Source organism: Gopherus flavomarginatus, chromosome 1 (genome assembly GCF_025201925.1).
Source record: "Gopherus flavomarginatus isolate rGopFla2 chromosome 1, rGopFla2.mat.asm, whole genome shotgun sequence".
NCBI lineage: Eukaryota > Metazoa > Chordata > Testudines > Testudinidae > Gopherus > Gopherus flavomarginatus.
In genome coordinates, this window is record NC_066617.1 from 318193106 (window position 1) to 318217891 (window position 24786).

The 24786-nt window shown below is 40.6% G+C and overlaps 1 protein-coding gene across 1 annotated transcript in view; it reads right to left on the bottom strand.

Moving 5' to 3' along the window:
- Positions 1–286: 286 nt before the first annotated feature.
- The window catches only part of FREM2 (FRAS1 related extracellular matrix 2), a 221779-nt gene continuing 197279 nt past the window's right edge, over positions 287–24786 (bottom strand). Inside the window, exons 17-24 of the mRNA XM_050937089.1 lie at positions 19666–19858; positions 18805–18909; positions 17492–17619; positions 17265–17399; positions 13140–13266; positions 10741–10928; positions 6077–6223; positions 287–3953 (exon numbers count right to left, since the gene is read on the bottom strand). Of these exons, the coding sequence (XP_050793046.1) occupies positions 3441–3953; positions 6077–6223; positions 10741–10928; positions 13140–13266; positions 17265–17399; positions 17492–17619; positions 18805–18909; positions 19666–19858 (1536 nt within the window). The 3' untranslated portion in view covers positions 287–3440. The remainder of the gene's footprint in view (positions 3954–6076; positions 6224–10740; positions 10929–13139; positions 13267–17264; positions 17400–17491; positions 17620–18804; positions 18910–19665; positions 19859–24786) is intronic.

The window sequence follows — 24786 nt, forward strand, 5'->3', positions numbered from 1 at the left end:
GGAAGTTGCCATACCAACTGTAAGAGTCCAATCAATTGAGATGAGCTATTATCAGCAGGAGAAAAAAAACTTTTGAAATGATAATTGAGATGGCCCATAGAAGATGTGAGGATACTTAAAATGAGGAAATAGATTCAATTGAATCTATCCTCACACCTTCTATGGGTCATCTCGATTATCACTTCAAAAGTTTTTTTTCTCCTGCTGCTGATAGCTCATCTCAATTGATAAGCCTCTTATAGTTGGTATGGCAACTTCCACCTTTTCATGTTCTCTGTATGTATAAATATCTTCTTGCTGTATGTTCCAGTCTATGCATCCAATGAAGTGGGCTGTAGCACACGAAAGCTTATGCTCAAATAAATTTGTTAGTCTCTAAGGTGCCACAAGTACTCCTGTTCTGTTTGCGGATACAGACTAACATGGCTGCTACTCTGAAACCTATAAATGTATCTGTGCACAGTAACTGGGATTGAAGCACTTATTCAAATTAGTATACAGAAAGCCCCTTTTTAAGCAGAAGAGTAAATGTTAATAGGCCTCAAATGATCTTGGTGAAAACTGAAATCCTGAAGCCATAATAAAAAGGCATTCTGTTACAGATGTATTTATAACTCGCTGAATTCTAAGAAACCCAATTTTTTAATTATGGCACAAATCTGGCAGATCTTACTGAAACCAATGGGAGTTTTGTAAGAGAGGATTTCAGGATCTACCTCATACATCTCAATGATACTTGTCTATCTTTTCAGTGTTTGATTTCCCCTTCCCCCTTTTTTTATCAGCAGCTTTGATTCTATATTGTTTTATATAGTTTTTTTTTAATTTAAAAAAAATCCCAAAACACTAGAGGCTTTAATCCCCAATAAAGATTTTAAATAAACTGAATTTGGATAACTGCTCAGTTACCGGTCCAGTACTCTAAGGTTGCCATGCTGGTTTTTACTGTATTGTTACAAAGTCCTCTGAGTAATTAGTAATTGTGTTGGGCTTGTTTAAAGTAATTACTACACTGCCTAACAGGTTCAGTATTTGGTTTGTAAAATAAATGAGTCCCAGATTGACTTCATAAAAGGAATAACAAGAAGATTTTGCATCAATGTTACCAAACGGCATTCCTATTTGTTAACATTCAAAAGCAGAAAAATAGCTTTAGTGATAAATCCCTAATTTCTGCTTTTATTATAACTTTTTTTTAATTACTTCTCTGCTTGTAGAAAACAGGCCCATTATAAATATTGAAGTGTGCTATTATTTACATGTGTTCCATTTTACTATAGAGTCATTTATTGCTGGTTCTCTGTACATGTAGAACATAGGGGACAAATTCTGCATTTGGCTGTGCATTACTCCCCTTGATCTCAGCGGGATTCGTATGCAGACACAAAGGCATATTTGGCCCTAGATTGTTGTTGCTACTTATCTACTTCTGAATTTGAGGTAAAAGCAAAAAATATCTGCCAGTTTAAATCTTTGATATATCTGGCATGAGTTATAACATGGGTCTCAAAAACACAAACATCATTACAGACATATAGCAAATCAATGGTGAACTTAGTGGGAGAAAGTTATAATACATTGGGTGCCTGTAAATAACTGTTTCAGGCCAAAAATGTTTGGTAACATTTGAAGGCCAGTATGCTTTCTGGCTAATTTAAACAGGAGAAAAGTAGGGTTTGGCTCTCAGGCTATGTCTACACTGCAATTAGATGCTCATGGCTGGCCCATGCCAGCTGATTTGGGCTTAAACAGCCCTTTCGCCTCAGCAAGCTGGGCATGGGCCATCTGTGAGTATCTAACTGCAGTGTAGACATACCCTGAGAGCGCTGAAAATGTCTTTAGATCATATAGCCCATTAGGATAAACCCATAAGGAATCAGTGGGTTAGTTTCTGACCTCAGTCACTTGTGCAAATCTAGAGTAACTCTTCTGAAGTCACTAGATTCATATCAGTGTAACTCCAGAGTAAAAGAGTCCAGATGGGTCCCTCTGTGATTCTATAGTAGAGAAAGAGGATGTTCTAGAAACAGCCTGATTCTGATCTGACACTGGTTTAACTCCACTGACTGCAATGGAATTCCTCCTGCTTTTTGCAGATGTGAGAGAGAGTCAGAATCTCTCAGAGCAAGAACAACTGACTAAGATTGTGGAGATGACAGAGCTTCTGTGGGCCAGCAGCTGCAGAGACACCTTTTGGGTGGATCAGGCCCTAACTGGATAAACACTGTAATGAAGCACCATTGATCCAGTCTTCTGCAGAACATGCTGATGTCATATTACCTTAACTAAAAAGACAGAGAAAATTAGAATTATACTTCCAAAAGTGAAGTTACTCATAAAACAGCATGTTTCTCAAGAGGCACAATGATTATGCATCAACTTAATATATACAACTTGCTCCCATAAAATGTTTGTATTTTCTTCTCATTGTTGCCACTTGTAATATGGTAACTGCCTAGTAAGCACTGAATTCTACATCACAATTCATAGCCTCAGTTCAAACAGAACCTTGTCTTCTGCATTTTGAATCTAACACTACCCCTCCTCTAGACACTGCAATGTTACCAACTCATGCATTTCCCACCATTGGATGTGCACTGACAAATACAATTTACTGTACAAATATAATCCATTATAAGCGTAAGAGGACACAACTATCCAGCGTTTGTAAAAATCAAGCTTCCTTCTGGACATTATCATATTCTTTGGTTTTATATAAACTTAAATAAGGAAAAAAAAAAAAAGAAGAAAAAACAAGTCAGGTTAAATAGCTGATCGTGAATTCCCAGCGAAGAATGTGTAATGTATCCTGGCATATGTGCCTGCTTATAACTCCGTTGTCACTAATCTATTTGTCTTTGGAAGAAATGTCAGTTAAATGCAAGGGATACAATTCATCACTGGAGTAACTTAACTGAAGCCAAAGGACTCTAACTGGGCTAAATCAGGCCAGAGGATTTTCACACTCTACAGACTAACAACAACAACAAGGAAGTTCTTCGTGAGAAATCATTCAGAGAGTGTCAGCATTGCACCTCCAAAGGAGACAAGAGTACAGTAATAAGAGACTTCCTTTTGTATTGCCGAGAGGGGCTCACTAGCACCTTTGGATAATTTCTTCTTTTTAATTGAAAGAAAACACAAAAACAGAACAAAAAAATCTCTCCTTTGCGATGCAGTTTCTTGCAATGCAGCTTAACGTTAGTGCATGATGTACGGACATCAGGATTGCCTACTGTGCAAAACAGGAGGTTTGGGTTGGATTCTTCCTTTATGTGTGAGAATGGTAGCAAGAGCTCAAATGGATAATTTTCAAGTACAGCTAGAGCCATACGATCTTTTAATTTCCAAGCATAATGGTGACCTTCTGCTAACAAGCAGCAGTTCAAGTTTATCTTTGAGGCACTCTTGAGACAGATTCAAATCCCATGGTCTTGGAATCAAACCTCAGAGCTGTCACTAGTGTAATTACGTGGTGGCATCATTGGCTCACTGCTCCCTGATCCCTTTGTGACTTCTTTCTTCTCTGAGCTCTGTTTATGCTTTAACAGCAAAATAATAATTGCAATTAAACCGATGGCAAGTAAAACGGCAGCAGCTCCACCAATGATCATGACTATCTTGACCTCTGGGTTCCTGTTATTCAGCTCCCTGGGGAGAATTCCATTGACTGTAACTTCTCTTTGTGGGATCTGTTTCTTGTTGGTGCGATCCAAAGCTATGTGCTGAATGTTAGTTCCTCTGCTGTTTTCTATGCCAATTTCTTTAGCAAGCTCTGGAGCTTCTTTGACCCCTCTCTTCTGACGTATCTGCATTGAAGTTCCTGGATTCCCACCGCTGACCAGAGAGTGATATTGGTACTCCACACTTCTTTTGCCAATACCTCGGTTGGCACTTTCTTTTGATCTCACAGTGTAGATTGTATGTATGTACCATTCTCTACCCAAAGACACCTAGAAAACACAACATTTTGTTCAACATTATCCACCTCGATGAAGTGGTTAAACACCAATACAAACTGAGAAGCAAATTGCAAGCTGTTTCATCATCTGATCCTGAAATGCCTTGACAGCACTCCTGAGGCCATGCTCAGAAAGAATATGCCAGATGCCAAGCATCCCAGCAGGAATTGGCAATCATGCTATCCGCTACACACAGGGTGTGGATCCCAAGTCCCTCCGTAGCCAGCCTCCATTGCTGCCTGGTGCAGATGAAGGAGCATGAGCCATCTCCTCCCTGGCCTGTTTTGGTGATTTAGTGTCATTGGCCTCACAGAGACCTTTTGCAAGGACTACAGTTATGGCTGTACTCCAAAAGTGAAAGACTCATTGCACATTCTGCCCACTATGCATGCCTAACCAGAGGTGAGCCACAATTTGGCTTTGAATTTGTACCAGCTCATCAAAAAGAGGACATGCAATGAATAGGCCATTTCATGTTCACAGCGTTGTTGTAGTCATGTCGGTCCCAGGATATTAGAGAGACAAGGTGGGTGAACTTTTATTGAACCAACTTCTGTTGGTGAAAGAGACAAGTCTTTTCAAACCTGAACAAGAGCTCTCTGTAGTTCGAAAACTCGTCTCTTTCACCAACAGAAGTTGGTCCAATAAAAAAGACACTACCTCACCCACCTTGGCTCTTTAGAGCATTTCATGGTTAGTCCATATTTAGTTTTAATAAACTGTGTTTGCTGCCTGACACCCATCTCAACATTACCTTCCTACAATTTACTTTTATCCCCAAATTGCCTTCTGTACAGCTAGCTACCACTGGTTCTTGCCATTCTCATTGCGTTGTCGGCCTAAGAGGGAAGAACAAATGACTAGATTATTACTGGAAACAGAACCCTCAAATAGCAAATGGTATTTTATGATCTCTATATGCCAGATTGTGAAACCCTGATTTACATGGGTGAGCAGTTACTCAGTCAAACAATCCCACTGGTTTTAATGGGATTCCACATGTGCTTAAAATGTTCAACAATCAGAGTAAGGGCTCCCTACTGTTTCTTCTACTTACTTATTTTGACCTTCGCATATGTTTTTGCAAAAGTTAAAGGGGCAAAGTAAAATTTCTCTGGCTGCATAAATGAAGAGGCTGAGCATGAGTGAAAGATAGGGCATCGAGGAAGTAGTTGGATCCCTTACCTGCTCACTTCTAGACGTTCTAGGGGTCTTCTGCTTTGGATGGTGTAGAATGGTAGTACAGAAAGTGATACTGTTTTGGTAACTTTAGTTAGCTGGACTTTGCTGAAATGTACTTTCAACCTTAACTCAGTAAGCATTTGTTTGATTTTGCTAGGTTTTTTTTTTTTTTTTTTTAAACTGTCCATGAAAATGTTTATGTTGGGTTGGTGTATAAAGTCCAGAGGAGAAGAGCCCTGGCTCTGAAAGGTCTTATGAGGTGCATTTAAGGCCTGATCCAACTCCGGTTGAAGTCAGTGGGAATCTTTCCATTGACTTAAATGGGAGTTGCATCAAGCCCTTAAAGTATACTGGGATAAGAGTTCCCCTGCCCTGTATGCCTCTTCCAAGTTCCCCCACCTCATCTCTCCGGAGACTTCAATTCCAAGAGCAGTTAGCACAGCTTCAGGCCAGTCCTAGTCCACTGTTCTCCTCATCATCACTCATCCTGAACTTTTCCTCTCTAGATTTCCCCCACCTCCACCTCTCCCTCCCAATCCGGGACTGGAGTCAAAAGCAGGTCACTTTATCATCATTTACAAATAATTTTCAACTTTGCAGTGTACGTACGTACAACAGCTTGGTACATGAGTGACCTGGGCTGTAGCCTCAAGAAACTGGAAAGGGCAAAAAACAAAGGGAAATACCAAAAAAATTAGGCAGAGAGCTACAGGGGATTGGTTCAATCTCCATGAATATTCTGGGCCCTGCTTTCACTTATACTGGTTTACACCTATGCAAATTCACTGACTTCAATGGTGTTGGTGTCCTTATTGCAGTTTACACATCCTCAAGTTCATTATTCTTATAATCAAGTATTTCCTGATATGATGCCTGACTCTATTTTAGATTCTTAGCACAGTATTCTTGAGGCTGACCTACAGATTGCTCACCTGAAACAGTGGTGTTGAGTCTACTTTAAATCCATCCGAGCCAGGTTGCTTGACTAAAGGAATTGCCTCAGGATCATCTATTGCTAGTCTTGCATTAAAAAGCACATTTCCAAAGCTTGTGGCTTGTGTCTCTGGTTGAGCTTTGTCCTAAATGGTGAAAGGGAAAAATAATTCTGTTTGTGCCCTGTACATTTGCACATTCATTTCCTCAAAGAAAGAAGTTTTTATATTCACATGGAAATGCAATTTTCCCAAGAACATAATCAACACGTACTATTTTATGTAATCTGGTGCATTCCTAAGGAAAAAAAGTGCTCTTCAGCAATATCGTGATTACATCTGTCTAGCACTAATTTCATTACTGCCTGAGGATTTTTGCCATAGAAATAAAATGGAGGGAAATTCTATAGTTTTTTTTTTTTTTTAAAGAAAAAATCCTTTCACACCTTCTTTACAGATTATTATAAAGACAGGCAGAAACCCATTCCTCCCCCATTTCACAGATTACCTTTAAATTGTAAATAGGTGAGGGCTCTAAGACACTAACATCAAAAGCTTGAACGACTCTCTCCTACAAAGAGGCCTCCCACCTCAATGCCTAACTCCTCCCCCTGAAACTTGAGTCCTTGGCCATCACATAGAATCTTCTGCCAGCTTAAACCACCTCACTGACTCCCTTAAGGAAAAGGAGCAGATGTCTGGCAAGGACTAATTTTCCTTTTATTTAGACTAGTGGTATAATTTTCAAAAGCACCAAAGTAGACTTAGGAGTCTAAGTCTCATTTAAAGTAAATGGGACGTAGGCTTCTTAAGAGTCTAAGTCACTTCTGAAAATGAGACTTAGATGCTTTAGAAAATTTTATCCTAGGTCTCAAGATGATCAGACGATTACTCTACATTGGACAACCCTGGACAGCTCCTGGAAGCAGCCCCTCCAGATCTATCCAATCAACCTTCCTCTGCTGCTCCAGTTCTGGACCGTGGCAGGAGGCATACTTTAGAGAGAGGTAGGGGACATCAGATTTAAGCGTATTCCCTTCACTTCACCCTCCCTTCCACAGGAGATTTTCGTGCCATGGTACAAGGGGCTCAGTTTCCAAGGAAACCCAGGGACCCAAAATGATTCAATATTTGATTCAACCCTTCTAGGTTGTCTCACCCACTGACTGACCCACCACGATGACTCAACCCCCTGCTGACAAACATGAGGGAAATGTCCCCTCAGTGAATCTCACTGCACTCCTAAACTTGCAGACACGAGGATCAAATTCTAGATAGAATGCTTATAAAGGGTTAGGTACCCCTTTTCAGGGGATCTCTTTCTTCAGAGGCAAGTACTGGGGTACTGTGCAACATGAAAAGGAGATAGCAAGTTCTGCCTTCAAGATTCTGATCACTATTTCCTACAGAACAGCGTCTAAGCACTGTAAAATGAAGGTGAGGAAGATTATGAGAGCTTCTCACTTATTCTGTTGGACAGACGCAATTTGAAGAGACATTTTTACACTATGTAATCTCTAGGAAAATCATTGTAAATAGAAAAGAAACATAGTCAAAGCTGGGGGAGAAATGTAATGAAAAAAGCTGCTATTGTAGGGTCCTTTTAAAGGATGCTGGAATGAAAAGAGCAGTCTCAGCTATGAGGTAGACTCCTCTCCTTCTCTAAACGTCCCAAGAGGTCTATCTGGAAGCCAGAACTACTGCTTGATTACTATTCCCAGGACAGAGTAGGTAATGCAAATAGCAGGTGTTGACAAATCCAAAAGGACTGAGGGAAAACTGTGCCTGAGAAATCAGAGACATGGCAGAGATGGCATCATATCTGTACACACAGGACACCTCCACCAATTCAGGAATGAATGGACAGTAATGACAATGGATACAGGGAATCAAATCAAAAAACAGGGTAACAGTTCTACCTGCCCCAACAGACACCCCAGGCATCTGATTTGTTTCTTACACTTTATCAACATTTGTACACTCATCATATCAATAAAATCTCATTCAACTGAATGCCCTCACTATTCCCATTTAATAAGCAAAATTACCTGTTCCTGAAAATTAAAGTTATTCTGTTGTTGTTACTTCTGTTGTGGGTTTTCCTGTTTTGAATCGTACAGTATATGTAGGCCTGACAGATTTTGATGAGTTTTTAAAATAATGTTGATGGAAAATATCAATGTTTATTTTAAAGCATTTTTTCTATTTTTATTGATTTAAATTTTCACAGTTGTGGGACAATATGGGCATCAGAAAATAATCATTTAATGACAGTAGATATTGAGACTCAAAAAGTTAAAGCTTTAAACCCAAATTGTCAACATCACATGTCAAAATACATAAAGCAAATATCCTTAAATCAAACTCTAATAAGTTCTCAAGCAGCATTTCACTTATTTTGCCTATCTAGAAACTTTAATTATCATCAATGGAAATATTTTTGTGGTTTGTATATGTACAGTGAAATCAATGTTCCTCAACTTTTACTGATAAAAATCTAACCCTTCCAAGCCTAAATATATGAGACTATACAAGCAACTTGTCATACTGTTATCTTGATAAGTCAAACTGTAAAATATGCCACAACTGCTGAGACTCCCTGGTGGGATTAACCAAGTTGTAACCAGCACACAGAAGGTCCTGGATAACAATATTATGCCCTAACCAAGCTGCACTAGACTAGAATTGAAGTAAAAAACTTGATGGAAGAACATAAGAATGGCCATACTGGGTCAGACCAAGGGCCCATCCAGTCCAGCATCCTGGCTGCCGACAGTGGCCAATGCCAGGTGACCCAGAGGGAGTGAACCTAACAGGCAATGATCAAGTGATCTCTCTCCAGCTATCCATCTCCACCCTCTGACAAACAGAGGCTAGGGACACCATTCCTTACCCATCCTGGCTAATAGTCATTAATGGACTTAAACTCCATGAATTTATCTAGTTCTCTTTTAAACCTTGTTATAGTCCTGTTATAGAACCTATCCTTGCAACAAAGCCCGATGCCAACTCTGTCCACACATCTATTCAAGTGACACCATCATAGGACCTAATCACATCAGCCACGCCATCAGGGGCTCATTCACCTGCACATCTTACAATGTGATATATACCATCATGTGCCAGCAATGTCCCTCTGCCATGTACGTTGGCCAAACTGGACAGTCTCTACGCAAAAGAATAAATGGATACAAATCTGACATCAGGAACCATAACATTCAAAAACCAGTAGGGGAACACGTCAACCTCTCTGGTCACTCAGTAACAGACTTAAAGGTGGCCATTTTGCAACACAAAAGCTTCAAAAACAGACTCCAATGAGAAATTGCTTAACTTGAATTAATATGCAATCTAGATACCATTAATTTAGGCTTGAATAGAGACTGCGAACGGCTGAGTCATCACACAGACTGAATCTATTTCCTCATGTTAAGTATCCTCACACTTCTTGTCAACTGTCTGAAATGGGCCATCTTGATTATCACTACCGAAGTTTTTTTTCTCCTACTGATAATTGCTCATCTTAATTAATTAGCCTCTTAGAGTTGATATGGCTACTTCCACCTTTTCATGTTCTGTATGTATATATATCTTCTTACTATTCCATTCTATGCACCTGAAGAAGTGGGCTGTAGCCCACGAAAGCTTATGCTCAAATAAATTTGTTAGTCTCTAAGGTGTCACAAGTACTCCTGTCCTTTTTTTAGTTTTATGAGAACTTGTTAACATTCTTCACAGTCTGCTTTGGCCTTAACTATATTGATCAGTTTAGTATCATCTGCAAATTTTGCCACTTCACTGTTTACCCCTTTCTCCACATCATTTATGAATAAGATTGGTCCTAGGATTGATCCTTGGGGAACACCACTAGTTACCACTCTCCATTCTGAAAATTTACCATTTATTCCTACTCTTTGTTCCCTGTCCTTTAACCAGTTCTCAATCTATGAAAGGATCTTCCCTCCTATCTCATGACAACTTAATTTACATAAGAGCCTTTGGTGAGGCATCCTGTCAAAGGCTTTCTGGAAATCTAAGTACACTATGTCCACTGGATCCCCCTTGTCCACATTTGTCCACAAGTCCTTCAAAGAACTCTAATAGATTAGTAAAACATGATTTCCCTTTACAGAAACCATGTTGACTTTTGCCCAACAATTTATGTTCTTCCATGTGTCTGACAATTTTATCCTTTGCTATTGTTTCAACTAATTTGCCCGGTACTGACATTAGACTTACTGGTCTGTAATTGCCAGGATCATCTCTAGAGCCCTTTTTAAATATTGGCATTACATTAGCTGTCTTCCAGTCATTGGATACAGAAGATGATTGAAAGGACAGGTTAAAAACCACAGTTAATAGTTCCGCAATTTCACATTTGAGTTCTTTCAGAATTCTTGGGTGAATGCCATCTGGTCCTAGTGACTTGTTACAGTTAAGTTTATAATTAATTCCAGAACCTCCGCTAATGACACTTCAATCTGTGACAATTCCTCAGATTTGTCACCTACAAAGGATGGCTGAGGTTTGGGAACCTCCCTAACATCCTCTGGTAGGTGTGTTCTTAAGAGACCCTTGCCCTGCAGCAGGCTCAAAACAACAAATTGCGTTGAAAATCTGAAAAAAAAATTACATATGCTTTTGATTAAATGCAGAACACTTACCACAATCTTAAATCTATATAAGAGGGATGGAGAATCAGCTAGACAGCCATATTCTGTATTTGGTGGACTATACTTGGGTACATATCCATCTGCTCCAGTGCACAGGAAAACCTTCTCAATGCTACAGTAAAAGGAATCACCGAGGTTCTGTACTGGATCCACCATCACACGACCATATATAATATCACCTGAAAACAATCATTGTTTCAAACACAATGTATCATTCTGTAAAGCAAGTATCCAAGTACGTCAGATGAGCTTATGGTGGTCAGACACATGTACTGTGAAACAGCAGATTATAAGAAACAATCACACTCCTTTTAACAAACTGGCCTCAATTCTGAGCTGTGCTCCAGTTCCTCTACATTGCTCTAGCAACATAAATGGACTGGAACCCAGGTGGACTCTCGCTCGCAGGAATCTCGCTGGCAGTAGGAAATGGGTTGCATTCCAGCTGGAGTAGTCCTACAATACCTTCCTGCAGAGCTCCCAGCTTAGGGGTTTGCCTGAGGGGCAGGAAGAGGCATGGCTAGAATGCATGGTGCTCCATATATTTTGGGCCAGCAGAGTAGCCCATAAGTGGCCACACAAGGCTGCTATAACTGAAAGCAGCCACTAAGGCTGCTCAAAAATTGAGTTGGGTGCTGCTGGACTCATAATTCACAAGGAGCAAAGGTATATAAAGCCACTGCTGTCCTCTCCAAATCCCATCTTGGACTGCAGCCTTTTGTCTTCTAACAATGTGTCTGGATTAGCAAGATACCTTCTATGTCAGCAGGACCTTGGCCACAGGCCATCAGAACTTGCTAATATTTAGTTAGATGGGCAGCACTTGACACAGTGAAAATGACATCTACTCTATGGGAAATCATTCCTCTATTATTTCCAGAGTGGGCTCTTAACACTTGATTAAATCTGTTCACATTTAACTTTGCCAAAACCGAAGACGGACGTATGGAGTTTTTAAGACTTTCTGCTGCCTGCCAAAATGTAAGGCAGGTTTTGCTTGCTAAACCCACAAAAGACTTGTGGGTTGTCAAAAATATGCAACAAAAGAGCACTGCCAGTATCAGACCATGGCAGTCCATGTCCAAGAGTCAAACAAACATCAGAGTGAATAGGACACTGTGAATTTGTCTTCAGAGAGATATGTGGCTTGTTATTTACTATGTGTATTACAGAAGCACCTAAAGGTTTTGACAGAGACTAAAGTCCCATTATGCCAGGCACCGTACCACCACATAGTAAGAGATAGTCCTTACCCTGAACAGCTTACATTCTAAATAGCCAAGATAGACACAGGCTGGGTGATTTGCCAAGGGCACACAACAAATCAGTGGCAGAGACATGGATAGAACCCTGGTCTCCTGAGTCCCAGTCCAGAACTCTATTTGCTAGATCTGGCTGTCCCTCCTTGGGGTGTGAGCTTAGACCTTCAAAGCAAGAATTCCTGAAATCTAATCTCAGTTTGAACTTTGATTTCCATGGAGAGGACAAATCAATTAATCTGCCTTGTTTTTCCCATCTGTACAAAGAGGACTATTAGTACTTACTCACTTACATGCCAGATATTGGCAACCCATGCACTATCTTCGAGGGACCATATTATATTAACTTTATGTATCACTTTGGGCCAGGACTGTATGCAGTGCAATGGGGGAGGGTTACCTCAGCTCCTCCAGGAATCAAAAACAGTGGGCGGTCATTAAAGTGAATCACTTAGGTTGTAAACACCTCTAGAGAGGTACCATTCCCTGGAGAGGCTTGCATATACTGTTTCAAACTGAGTTTTCTAGAGACCAACAGACAAAGAAAAAGCTTCTGGCATAAAAAGGCTGAATTTAGATTGACTTGGGGCTTTGTCTTTCTGATCCAGCAATTGGACAGGACCTTCTGTCCAAGGGGGGTCCCAACCCATGAGGAAGGGTTGGAAAGAATTTAGCCTTCTATGGCCCCACAAGACTGACTGGTGACTCCTGGTATACTTAGTGCGTGTTCATGGTTTTTATACCGTTTCTCTGTAATGCTTTTGCCCAGAGATAGGTGATGACTGGAGACAAGACACCTGTCTGGGCACTCCTGAAGAGGATCACAGGGGTGGGAGGAATACAGGGGCAGTTACCCTTACCTTTTAGGGATGTTGTTAGAGGATCAGCAATGTTTGTAAAGTACTTAGAATGTGAAAACCACTATTATTATTATTGCTACCCTGAGAAGTGAGTAATGAGCTGAACAGGTCTAACCCTGAATGGCGACCAGCAACATAACCAGTTCCTATTTAGGCCTGGCAAAAGCAGAAAGACATGTGGTGGTAGTTTGTTCTGATTGAAAGAAAATGCTGATAGAGTGGAACACAGTAAAGGATGTCACATAAACTAGCCATCGTTTGTGTATTTTACCTTCTGTGAAAGCAACATCGCTCTCCTGTCCAAATCCCATCGAGCCATCAGATAACCAGAGAGTCTTCTTAGAGAGGAGAAACATCTGGGTATTCAGGCTGAACTCAGCAGCCACTGGGTCGCTGACCTAAAATACAGTATAAAACTCTTCAACATGCGGTCACTAATCTGGTCTGTGTATTCACCTATATCGATATATTTACTATGAAAAGGCACTTAAGAACATAAGAACGGCCGTACCGGGTCAGACCAAAGGTCCATCTAGCCCAGTATCTGTCTACCGACAGTGGCCAATGCCAGGTGCCCCAGAGGGAGTGAAGCTAACAGGCAATGATCAAGTGATCTCTCTCCTGCCATCCATCTCCATCCTCTGATGAACAGAGGCTAGGGACACCATTCTTTACCCTTCCTGGCTAATAGCCATTTATGGACTTAGCCACTATGAATTTATCCAATTCTCTTTTAAATATTGTTATAGTCCCAGCCTTCACAACCTCCTCAGGTAAGGAGTTCCACAAGCTGACTGTGCGCTGTGTGAAGAACAACTTCCTTTTATTTGTTTTAAACCTGTTACCTATTAATTTCATTTGGTGATCCCTAATTCTTGTATTATGGGAATAAGTAAATAACTTTTCCTTATCCACTTTCTCAACATCACTCATGATTTTATATACCTCTATCATATCACCCCTTAGTCTCCTCTTTTCCAAGCTGAAGAGGCCTAGCCTCTTCAATCTTTCCTCATATGGGACCCTCTCCAAACCTCTAATCATTTTAGTTGCCCTTTTCTGAACCTTTTCTAGTGCTAGAATATCTTCTTTGAGGTGAGGAGACCACATCTGTACACAGTATTCGAGATGTGGGTGTACCATGGATTTATATAAGGGCAATAATATATTCTCAGTGTTATTCTCTATCCCCTTTTTAATGATTCCTAACATCTTGTTTGCTTTTTTGACCGCCTCTGCACACTGCGTGGACATCTTCAGAGAACTATCCACGATGACGCCAAGATCTTTTATTCATTTATTTACACTATCCATTTCTTAATTAATATTAACATCAGTGTCTACTAGGTTTGCCTTTATATACTGGATACAAAGCAATTTTAATTATGCATATTACAGTAATACCCACGGTCAGTTCAATCACTATTGGGGCCCCATGAGGCTGTGTACTCTACAAACACAAAACAGAAGACATTCCCAGAGCTTACAATCTAAATATGGTCAAGACGTGACAGGTGGCATAGAATACAATGGAGGGAAGTGGCAGAAGACCAGAGCAACAGTAATAGGAGAACAAAGATACATATATTAGCTAAGAATACAGTTTGGAAGTTGCACACATTTTGTTTTTAAAAAGATAAATAGAAAAGCAGATATTAAAGAATCACTAATAAAAGAGAGAATTCTGTTTTTTCCCCAAACAGTAAATGAACAATTTTCTAACGTGCTCTTGTGTGAGGCTGATGGGGTGAGTCATAAAAATACTATTAGAAACTATCACTAGAAGTTATGCAGCTGACCTACTCATTTCTCTTGAAATCACTTTTCCACAGACCAGACTCCAAAATATCAAAGCAGCAGGATTTGGCAACTGAAAATGTACAACTGAGGCTCTCCTTATAGACCAATCGCTACTCTCCATGGAGATGAAACCTAACAACACTGTTTACAGAAGACATTCCTTTCCGATTTGTTTGGAATTTTTCAGTTTTAATGCATGGATTCAGGCTATAGGATCTAAAGTCCTAGAGGTTCAAAATTCAAATGCCTCACTCACATAGCTGGGTTCCAGCTTATTTTCACAAGCATGTGAAAGAAAAACAAGAGTGGCTGAATCAAACTTTTCTTTTAGAGAGAGTAAATGTCTAATGAATAAGAAACTGGAAATGTATTTTCAGCTAGTAGCACTGGAATTTAGCCATGCAATTTACAGTAGCATTAATGGGAACTGTAAAACTGAATCTTATATAAGATATAGTTATGCAGTTCCCATTAACACTATGTATAGCTGTGAATATACCCCTGACACATTCTCTTTTAAATCTATTTTTTTGCAATTTCACATGAATGTCTCACTCTCACAGACTGATTGACTTGTGGCTGTTACAGCAGTAGTTTAAGTATACAATTATTTTCATGATGGAAACACTTTAAGAAAAGGTTCTCAATAACATAACATGTAAAGACTATTTGAGGTGAGAGGAGTATCACCTTACTTGCTTTTAATCTTTGACATTCACACCAATAATTAACTATCATCACTGCAGCTGGCCAGATTTTTGTATGGATGAAGAACATTGTAGGAATTCACTAAAGGGCACATCGGTGGGACCAGAGGACCTCCTGCAGCAAAGCCGCTGTGATCTCTGCTGCACAAAGAAGGGGCAGGATCTGGGGAGGTCATGCATGGGTTGTACACCCCAGTGCAGCATGGATCCCAATTCCTCCCTATAGGAGGTGTGCAGAAGGCTTGGAAAAAGAAGCACGGGGATGGCAAAAAAGGGAGAAATATCCTGCTTTGTGCAAACAATCCTTTCCTGACTGGGGTAGTAAGGTGCTGTTTACAAGGGTACTAGGATTCTTTCTTCTTGGTCCCCAAGATACTGAGGCTGGCTTTGGGTAGTAGAGTTGCCACTAGCCATGTGTCTTGTAGAAATACCACGAGGACAGTGCTTTCCCAGGGAGAGAAAAAAAGGACACAAAAAGCCTCAACAAGGAAATGTAAAAACAACGTATGAGAATGAGAGACACCCAGAAAATAAGCACCCTTCCCACTTACTTGATACTGGCTTTTAAAAAGAGACCCTCATTCATTCATGGTGTAAACAATTCCCAAGAGGGACAACATACAAATATCCATCATATCATTCTATTTAAAAAATAAAAACTTGAAAAAAAAAACCAGGCAAGGTTATGTTGTCCAGTAGATAGGGCACTAGACGGGGAGTCAGGAGAGACAGGTTCTATTACCATTGTTACCTTTGATTCACTTGGATCTTGAGACAAGTGACTTAGGGATTGCCTACATGTGTGAACTGTAGAGTACTCTCACATGTTGTGCTCTAACTGCCCCATGGAGACCCTGTTGGTGCGAACTCAAAAGTATCTAGTTCATGTTGATGTAGTCTTGTTTCAAACAGGACTTCCTTAACACACACTAGGTACAGGGTCTAATGGGGCAGAAAGAGCACAACATGTGAGAGCACTCTACAATTTACACTACCGTAGATCAGACTGCACTGCCATGTACTCAAACCCTGAGGCCCAGTTGTGATACAGGTATTCATTGACTTCAGTGGGACTATTCTTGGAACAAGGTGCTATTACAATCTGGCCCTTCACCTTTTGTTTCTCCATCTGTAAAACGTGGATAATAATGTTCACTCACCTTTGCAGAGCACTTAAAAACCTTAGGAATCAGTGCTAAGTTTTACCTGTCTATGTATCTGTGTTCCTATACTGGTGCCTATTATGATGATGATACAGTTTTGGGATCTCAGTCCAGTCTCCAGTGGATAGTTATACACCACAAAAGCCAGGACCAAAATTGGCAACAACTGACACTCTATTAGCTGTCACAGCAGAATGGCCAAAGATCACCTGGGTCTCGAGGCTAAGGGCTGGTCTTCACTACCGCGGAGACTCATGCTGCTGCAATCGATGTAGGAGGTGTTGATTTAGTGGGTCTAGTGAAGAGCATTCTCTGGTCGACTCCGGTACTCTAGCTCTCCAAAAAGAGTAAGGGAAGTCGACCGGAGAGCGTCTCCCATCGTCGCAGTGTAGTGAAGAAACTGGAATAAGTCGACCTCAGCTACGTTGACTCCAGCTACATTATTCACATAACTGGAGTAGCGTAATTTAGGTCAACTTACCCCTGTAGCGAAGACAAGCCCTGTGACACACTCTCACTCCTTCAGTAGTCTCCTCCAGGTCAAGGCTGAGTCACCCTGGTGGGAGTAGCGTGAGTAATTTGCACTGTCGTTGCCCATTGTGTGCCTGTTCTGTGGATAAGGAAAGGACTCTAGCCTCCAGGACTGTCAATCCAGCATCCTTCGTGACTATGAAAGACATTTTTAGAATTGAAGTAAAAACCATGCAAAAATTTTCTTGATGGTACCTGTTGGAATCGGATATCAAGGTCAAATGTGATTGGCTCTCTCGGATTACAGATCACTGGTATACCGTACTCCTGGTGAGGTACCGTGGTACAAGCTATCAGCTTCACAGTGTATGTTCCAGAATAGTCTCGTACCTGTTAAAAGCAAAGGAGAGACATGGCACTTCCACTAAAATATTTCAGAACTGGGACAGAGCAAACCAAGGAAGGGAAAGCTGAGATTTTACCGCAAAATCTGAAACAAAGCTCCACTGCTGTATTGGTTGGTTGTACGTTGGTTCACTCCGCACGAGGCTGAGGCTAAATGTCAAGCCTGGGTGATCAGCTGACATAACCATGGAGCTCAGAGAAGAGGCTAGAAAGATGTCAGACAAGTTTGTCAGTTTAAATGTCTAGCCGCAGAGTCTCAGAACCTGAAAAGCATTCCCAGCGATTCATAAGCCACAATATGGCGGCTGATGCTAATACATTTACAGTGCATTGGTTTTATTAACTGAAACAAACAAAATCAATTATAGTCAACACAGCTGAGCCTGCTTGACTCTTGTTCAAATATCTGTTAAACAATCTCTTATGGGGCTATGCAACCAAAGCTGTATAAAGATTAAATTTAACAGAAAGGCAAAACAGGGTGAGTGAAATGGTAAAGATCTATAATGCTTTCTATTTTTAACCTGGAATGCCAACCCAGAGAATGTAAAACAATTTCTACTGCATTGTAACTCTTTCAGCTCTGCCCTGGATGTAAAATGCAGTATGTATTTTAAAAGTAAAGAAAGAGTGGAATTGCTATAAAGGAGCTTTTTTGGTTAATAAAACTTGGATAAACTAAAATAATTTCATTAATGTTGCTTTTTTTCTTCAACACACTATTGTATATGATCTTGTTTGGAGGGTTTAATTTATTCAGATATTCTTGTTCACCTTCGGTATTCATGTCCAGAAGTACCCTTAGGCCCCAATCCTGCAATTTATCTGTGCAGTTGGAACCATACACCTGCATGCAGTCTAACTGAAGTGAATGGGGCTACAATGGGGCACAAGCGTCAACCTGTATGGATTAGATTGCAGGATCAAGGCCTCAGATATGATTAAATGCCACTGAACATTTTATTAATAGCAAAATATGGTTCACACACTCTTTTCTACCAGATCCTCATCTGGTATAAGTCAACATAGCTCTGCTCAAATAAATGGAGCTACTCCAATTTACACCAGCTGTGGATGTGCCATGATGTATTTGAAATTCGTTACACATTATGAATTTATGAGCGTAGAGCAATTGTCTTCAACCTGTGGTCTGTGGACCCCTAGGGGTCCAGAGACAATGTTTAAGTTTTCCAAAGGGGTCAGCACTTCCATTCAAAATTTTTAGGGGTTCGCAAATGAATAAAAGTTTGCAAACCACTGGCATAGAATAAAGCCCCTGCTGCTGGGCACAGCACATTAAAAAGATCCAGATTTTAATAGTAGGAATAAGATAATAAACAATACAGAATTCACAGCTATGAGATATTATTAGACCTCAGAACTGACTTACCAGAATGAGACATCACAAATAAACCATGAAATTGGGCTTCAGTCTTGAAGTTGACAACCAAACGCCCTTCTTCACTGATGCGCATACTGGTTGGGTAGAGAGAACCTGCCAGCAGATGCCAAGTAGCACCGATTATTCAGCATGCAAATGGCTAATAAATGAGTCATGGTTTGATAAAACACTGGCACCCTTTTATTTCACATTGCCAAGTCAGTCAACAATTTGACAGGGAGTCTACTGACAGCCTTTGGATTTACCCATGGTGACTGTCAAGTAAGATTTTACGTGAAGGGCCCATACTTTGTGTGGTACTACAGTCTTCCAAAGTATAAAACATGCCTCCCTGGAACAACAAGGATTTTGGCTTGGTACCCACACTCAAACATTCATCTAGACAGAGAGTTTAATGCATGTGTCTTCCCTGAGGTTAAAACTGCTTCCAGCTATGCAATATTTCATAGCCAGCAGAATAATGAATTCATATTACTTAAAAGTTTTATAATCCATGACAATGGTGCGACAATGGAATAGAAAAACACAACACATCCTAAATTTCAGTCAACATGCAAGAAAATGGAATTTTATGTTTTTCATAAGTGATTGATAAATACCTTGATATTTCTCCTTCAATGCAACAACATATCTGAAGTCAAGTTTACAGAATTTCCAAATCAGAGAGCCTTTCTAGAATACTGAACAGAACGGCTGACCAATGGCAGTTTATTTGCAATTAATTATTAAACATATATACCACAAAGCAATATTTTCATATACAATTGCTTCAAAAATTATCCTGCTGCGTGCAACCTAAGGCTTCAGCAACAGAGCAAGAGTAAAAATCAATGAAGTCTGAACACATACCTTGGAGCTCTGCTTCAGGTGGGCTGCCAATTCCATCCTTCCACAAGATGGCAGTGTCATACACAAAAGTCAGCCGAAGTTCAGACTGTAGGTCAAAATGCTGCCAGCCACCTACACCCACAGGTGAATGGAAAACATAGGAGACATACAAGGGGACTCGCAAGGTCACGTAGGACTGCACTAGGTTGAGGACCTATAAAGACCAAAATCAGTTAGTTCGGTACATGGTAATGAAATATAGTGCAGTACAGACAACTCTAATGCATAAGCAAAAAATACAGAAGATACAGATTACTCTAAACATTCTGAATGAGATGAGTACGCTCTCTTCCAAATTATACATGATGGATAAAGCACTGAATTTCAATGGCTTGCATGTGGACACATTTTCTCAAGGGCCCTGTCTGTATTTGAAGCAGAATATGAATTCTGACACTAAGGAACTAATTTTTGATCCGTCATTCTTGTTCAGTCTTTGTAAATAGCCAACTAACAATGGCTAGATAGAGAACCAGTTGGGGATAGCCGGTTAACAAAACAAAACAAATCTTTGCTTGTACATTTTATCCTTCTCCCTCAACCTTCACCTAGTGCCCATCCTCTGAGATGTCAAATCCTGTAACAACCTCTGCATGGTAGGACCCTGCATTTGCATGGAGCTCAATGCCAGATTGAAGCGTTAGATTACATTCTCTTCATGGCTTGAACTGTGGCTTCTATGTGTAGACAGTGGGTGTCATATTGCATGCATTCCCATAGATAAATACTAATAGTGCATCGAAGGATCAAGTTAGAATACTTTCAATTGAAAAGAATTAGAAAATTAAATCTGATTTTAAAAAAGAATATTTTTGGTTTATATCATATAAATACTTATACTCTATTTAAATATTTTCAGCCAGAAAAGGTATGTTTTACAAAGTAAGGAAGAACAAGGTTAGAAAATCACTATCTATTATATACAGTAGAGTTATTATCAGACTTCTATGCCCTTTTTAGTCTCTGAACAGATTTTTTATATCTATTTAATTTAATATTCATTTTTTTGTGAAATAATACTGCCATTACAGCTCTATTATTAGAGATAGGGCCAGCCAGAGATTGTAACTGTGGAGGAACTTTTACAATACCATGGGTTGCATTGGAGGGGAAAGGGTAAGAGGGTATGGGAGAAGGATGGAAAGATTTCAGTTTCATTGGGAGAGGGGGACTTAACTGCCATTTGTATCTTTGAATATGTCCCCCAGATTAATACCTTACAGAGTTTTAAAAGTGTTTTGCAAAACCTCTGGCACTGTTTTAAAACTTTACAAATTGTGTGAAATCCAAACCCCCTCTGGTTTCACCCAGCTCCATTTATTGGGTCTCTCTCACTACTGTTTTATGTTTTCCTATCCCAGGCAAAAGCACAGTAATACATAAAACCATAAGTACAGCAATATTACTTTTTTGTAGCACTTCACATTCTGAACTAAGTAAGTACTTGGTAACAGAAAACGTTGGCAGTTGTTAATGTGCTTCTACATGAAAAATCATTTAGCTTGTGCAACGTGCAGTCAAACAGACCTCCTTCTTTTCATTGCATCTGCTTGTGGAGTGATCTTCTAAAGCATACTGGCATTTAAACTCTAGATCATCTGGAAACTTATGAAAAAGAGTCTTTTCTTACTTTCTCCTGTTTTAAAAGATATTCTTCTTAGTAACAGGCCCTTTCAAATGTTTTTATTTAAAATCAGAGATATAGTCAGCAAAAGACCACTTGGGTCATGCAGTTACATGATTCATGAACGCTCAATTAATACTTAGCCAGTTTCTATAATCCAGTCTGTAGAAAAACTTGCCTCACAGTTCAAGGTATAATTGGAAAATATTCTTATAAGGTGTCTGTTATTACTAGTACTTCGCAATTGATCTTGAAATGTGTATTTATGATTCCTAAAGTGCTATGTAATAAAGTGGCCTCACAGCTAATATTAGGTGCTACTGTTACAGTCAGTTAAGATTAAGGCTCCTTTGTTGGTTTTATTAAATATGTTCAGGAACTTTTTTTTCCGGATCAAGATAATAGCTTTCCTGTCTAGGTGTACTGAATGCCAAGAAGTTCTTAGACAAAAAATGTTGCTCCTTCAGTCAACTATGTATTACATAAATAGGGCCAAGTTCACCCTGAGGTAACTCCATTGACTTCAATGGAATTACCTCAGGCACAGATCTGACATGTTGTTCCAAAGCAATAAAACAGGATATTCACTCATGTTAAGACAAATGCACACTGTGATGCAGCTCCACAGGAGATTTGGTTTGCCTTTGATTCAGGAACAATCTTGCACTCCTGGCACATAGTCAAGATTCAAACCCATTTGCTTCCATAACTAAACACGTCTCTACCATCTCTGCCAGCCCAAATGGCCTTTTCTTGATCTTTACATATGAGTTTTTGTTTTCCATCTGCATGTTCATATAGCAGAAAACCAACCAACCAACCAAAGGTCTTAAATTCAGTTTGTGTGTGATGAAGGAAGCAGAAAAAAAAACCTAGCTAAAAGAGCTAACATGATAAAAGGTTTCACATATATTCAATTACCAGTTGTAAAGAAAACAAGCATAGTGCAATGTTTAGCTTTTCTGTTACACCTTTTCCTGAGCTGTGTGCACCAGACATTGTCAGATATTCATGCATAGTTTACATGAACTAATTAACGTAATCTGTAAGCAACAATTTAGACTAGTATTTCCCCTCTCCATTCTATAGGACACAAGTCTCTGTATTGGAGACAATTCATTTCTACTGGTGGAAATAAGTCTGCAGGTCCTTGCTGAGTGAAAGTCTACCTGAAAGACAGTTCCAGTGTCATAAAGCACTGACAACCCTTGCTCTCTAGGAGGGCCTGAAGCCAGCTGGTGCAGTATAGAAAGAATAAAAGGCCTGGCTGCGATCAGTGCATTAGGAGATGGGCTAATTCAACACATCTCTTGATTATCCTCCCTGTATGAAATTAAAAGCTATCCTCCCCTGGGAGAACCCATGAAGGAAGGCGGGGGGATTGTTAGGATTGAAAATTTTCTAATCCCATAAAACCAAACACCTTTCTCCACCTCTTCCCAGAGACCCCACCCCTTCTCTCGCCATCCCCCCTCCCTACGTTGCTCACTCTTGCCCACCCTCACTTAATTTCACTGGGCTGGGGCAGGGGGTTGGGTGTTGGAGGGGCTGAGGGCTCCGGCTGGAGGTGTGGGCTTTGGGGTGGGGCAGGGGATGAGGGGTTTGGGGTGAAGGAGAAGGCTCTGGGCTTGGGGCCAAGGGGTTCAGAGTGTGGGAGGGAGTTCTGGGCTGGGGCAGGAGGTTGGGTTGCAGGAGGGGGGTGAGGGCTTCGGGATGGAACCAGGGATGAGAGCTTTGGGGTGCAGGAGAGGGCTCCAGGCTTGGGGCCGAGGGCTTTGGAGTGTGGGAGGGGGCTCAAGGCTGGAGCAGGGGGTTGGGGTGCAGGAGGGTGTACGGGGTGTGGGCGCCAACTGGGTGATGCTGATCTGAGGTGGCTCCTGGAAGTGGCCGGCATGTCCCACTCCTAGGTGGAGGGGATAGGGAGCTCTATGCACTGCCTGCGCCTGAAGGCTCTGCTCCCGCAGCTCTCATTGGCCATGTCACCGGCCAATTGGAGCTGTGAAGCCAGTGCTTGGGGTGGGAGCAGCGTGCGGAGCCTCCCAGGTTACCCTTGTGCCTAGGAGCCAGACATGCCAGCTGCTTCCAGGAGCTGCACAGAGCTAGGGAAGGCAGGGAGCCTGCCTTAGCCCCGCTGCACTTCTGACTGGACTTTCAGTGGTCCAGTCAGTGGTGCTGACTGGAGCCGCCAGGGTCCCTTTTCGACTGAATGTTCCGGTCAGAAACTGGATGCCTGTCAACCCTAGGTAATACTGTTGGGTGTGTGTCAGAGAGAAAGAGAAAATATGCCTCTGCCAGAATAGCTTCCCTCTCCTGGGTTCAGTGATAGGGCTGAAAATTTGCACTCCTGATGCCCACTAAGATCAATCAAGTCCATTATCTCTACTCAGATTCTACCTCAAATGTTATTTAATAAGTTGCATCACTATACTATTTCTTAATAAATAAGCAGAACCCTGCCAGTGAAAATAATCATTTTAGTCCAGTAGACAGAAAAATAAAATTAAAAAAAAATGCAGTTCATCTCTTCGATCAAACTAAATAAAGCTAAAATCAAATAGGCAAGCTTATTAAAAAGCTGCTGTGGAGACTGGAGAGGAGACTTTTCCCCTGCATTCCAAGTTGAGTTGCCAGTGAACAGAACTCAAATGCTTCTGATTCCAGTCTGGATAGAAAAAAACAAAGAAATCGACTAACCATTTCCATATAGTTTGAGAAACCCTTATTTTCCATTCCTACTTGGGATATGCCATTCAATTGAATATGGAAAACATCCCTTCCATTGTGATATCTCCATTTTTTAGCACTGCCCGCAGAGACTAATGAAAGTAAGCAGCTGTTCTTGTTTTAACTTGATGTTATGAAAGCAGGAGGCTAACTGAGAGCTACAAAAGTAGAGTATCAGTTTAAGTGCTATGGAGATTCAGAACAGGTGCATTACATATCTATGTATTCCACACTCAGTAGAACTTAGCAGTTGCATTATCAGAGTTTTATTCATTAACAATAATTAAAATAATATCTAAAATAATTTCTCAGAACGTTGTATGACTTTAAACCTTATGATGCTGATGTGGATATTCACAGTTTACTGTCACACTCAAAGTCAAGACAGAGGGGGGCTGTGGAACCTAGGAAATTGTGCCTAATGCCCTGTAACCATGTCATGCCTGGAGAACATGAGAAGATAGAAAAGAGGAACTGCTCCAAGCAGTACAAGAAATGCACTCTATCAATTCCTGATAAAGCTGCAGATCAACAAATCTCTAACAACTGTTTATAAAAGTCATTCCTGTGAGCGAACCAAATTTTTTATGCCTGTCATCTGTGTGGGGAGTAGACTTACAAGCATCTCCTTTGCAATCTGAAATGTCAGAATGAGCCTGACGTCTGTTTCTGAACATTGATGAGTCCCATGCCAGGATTACAAGAGGTAAAAAACAACCCCCCGCCCCCACACG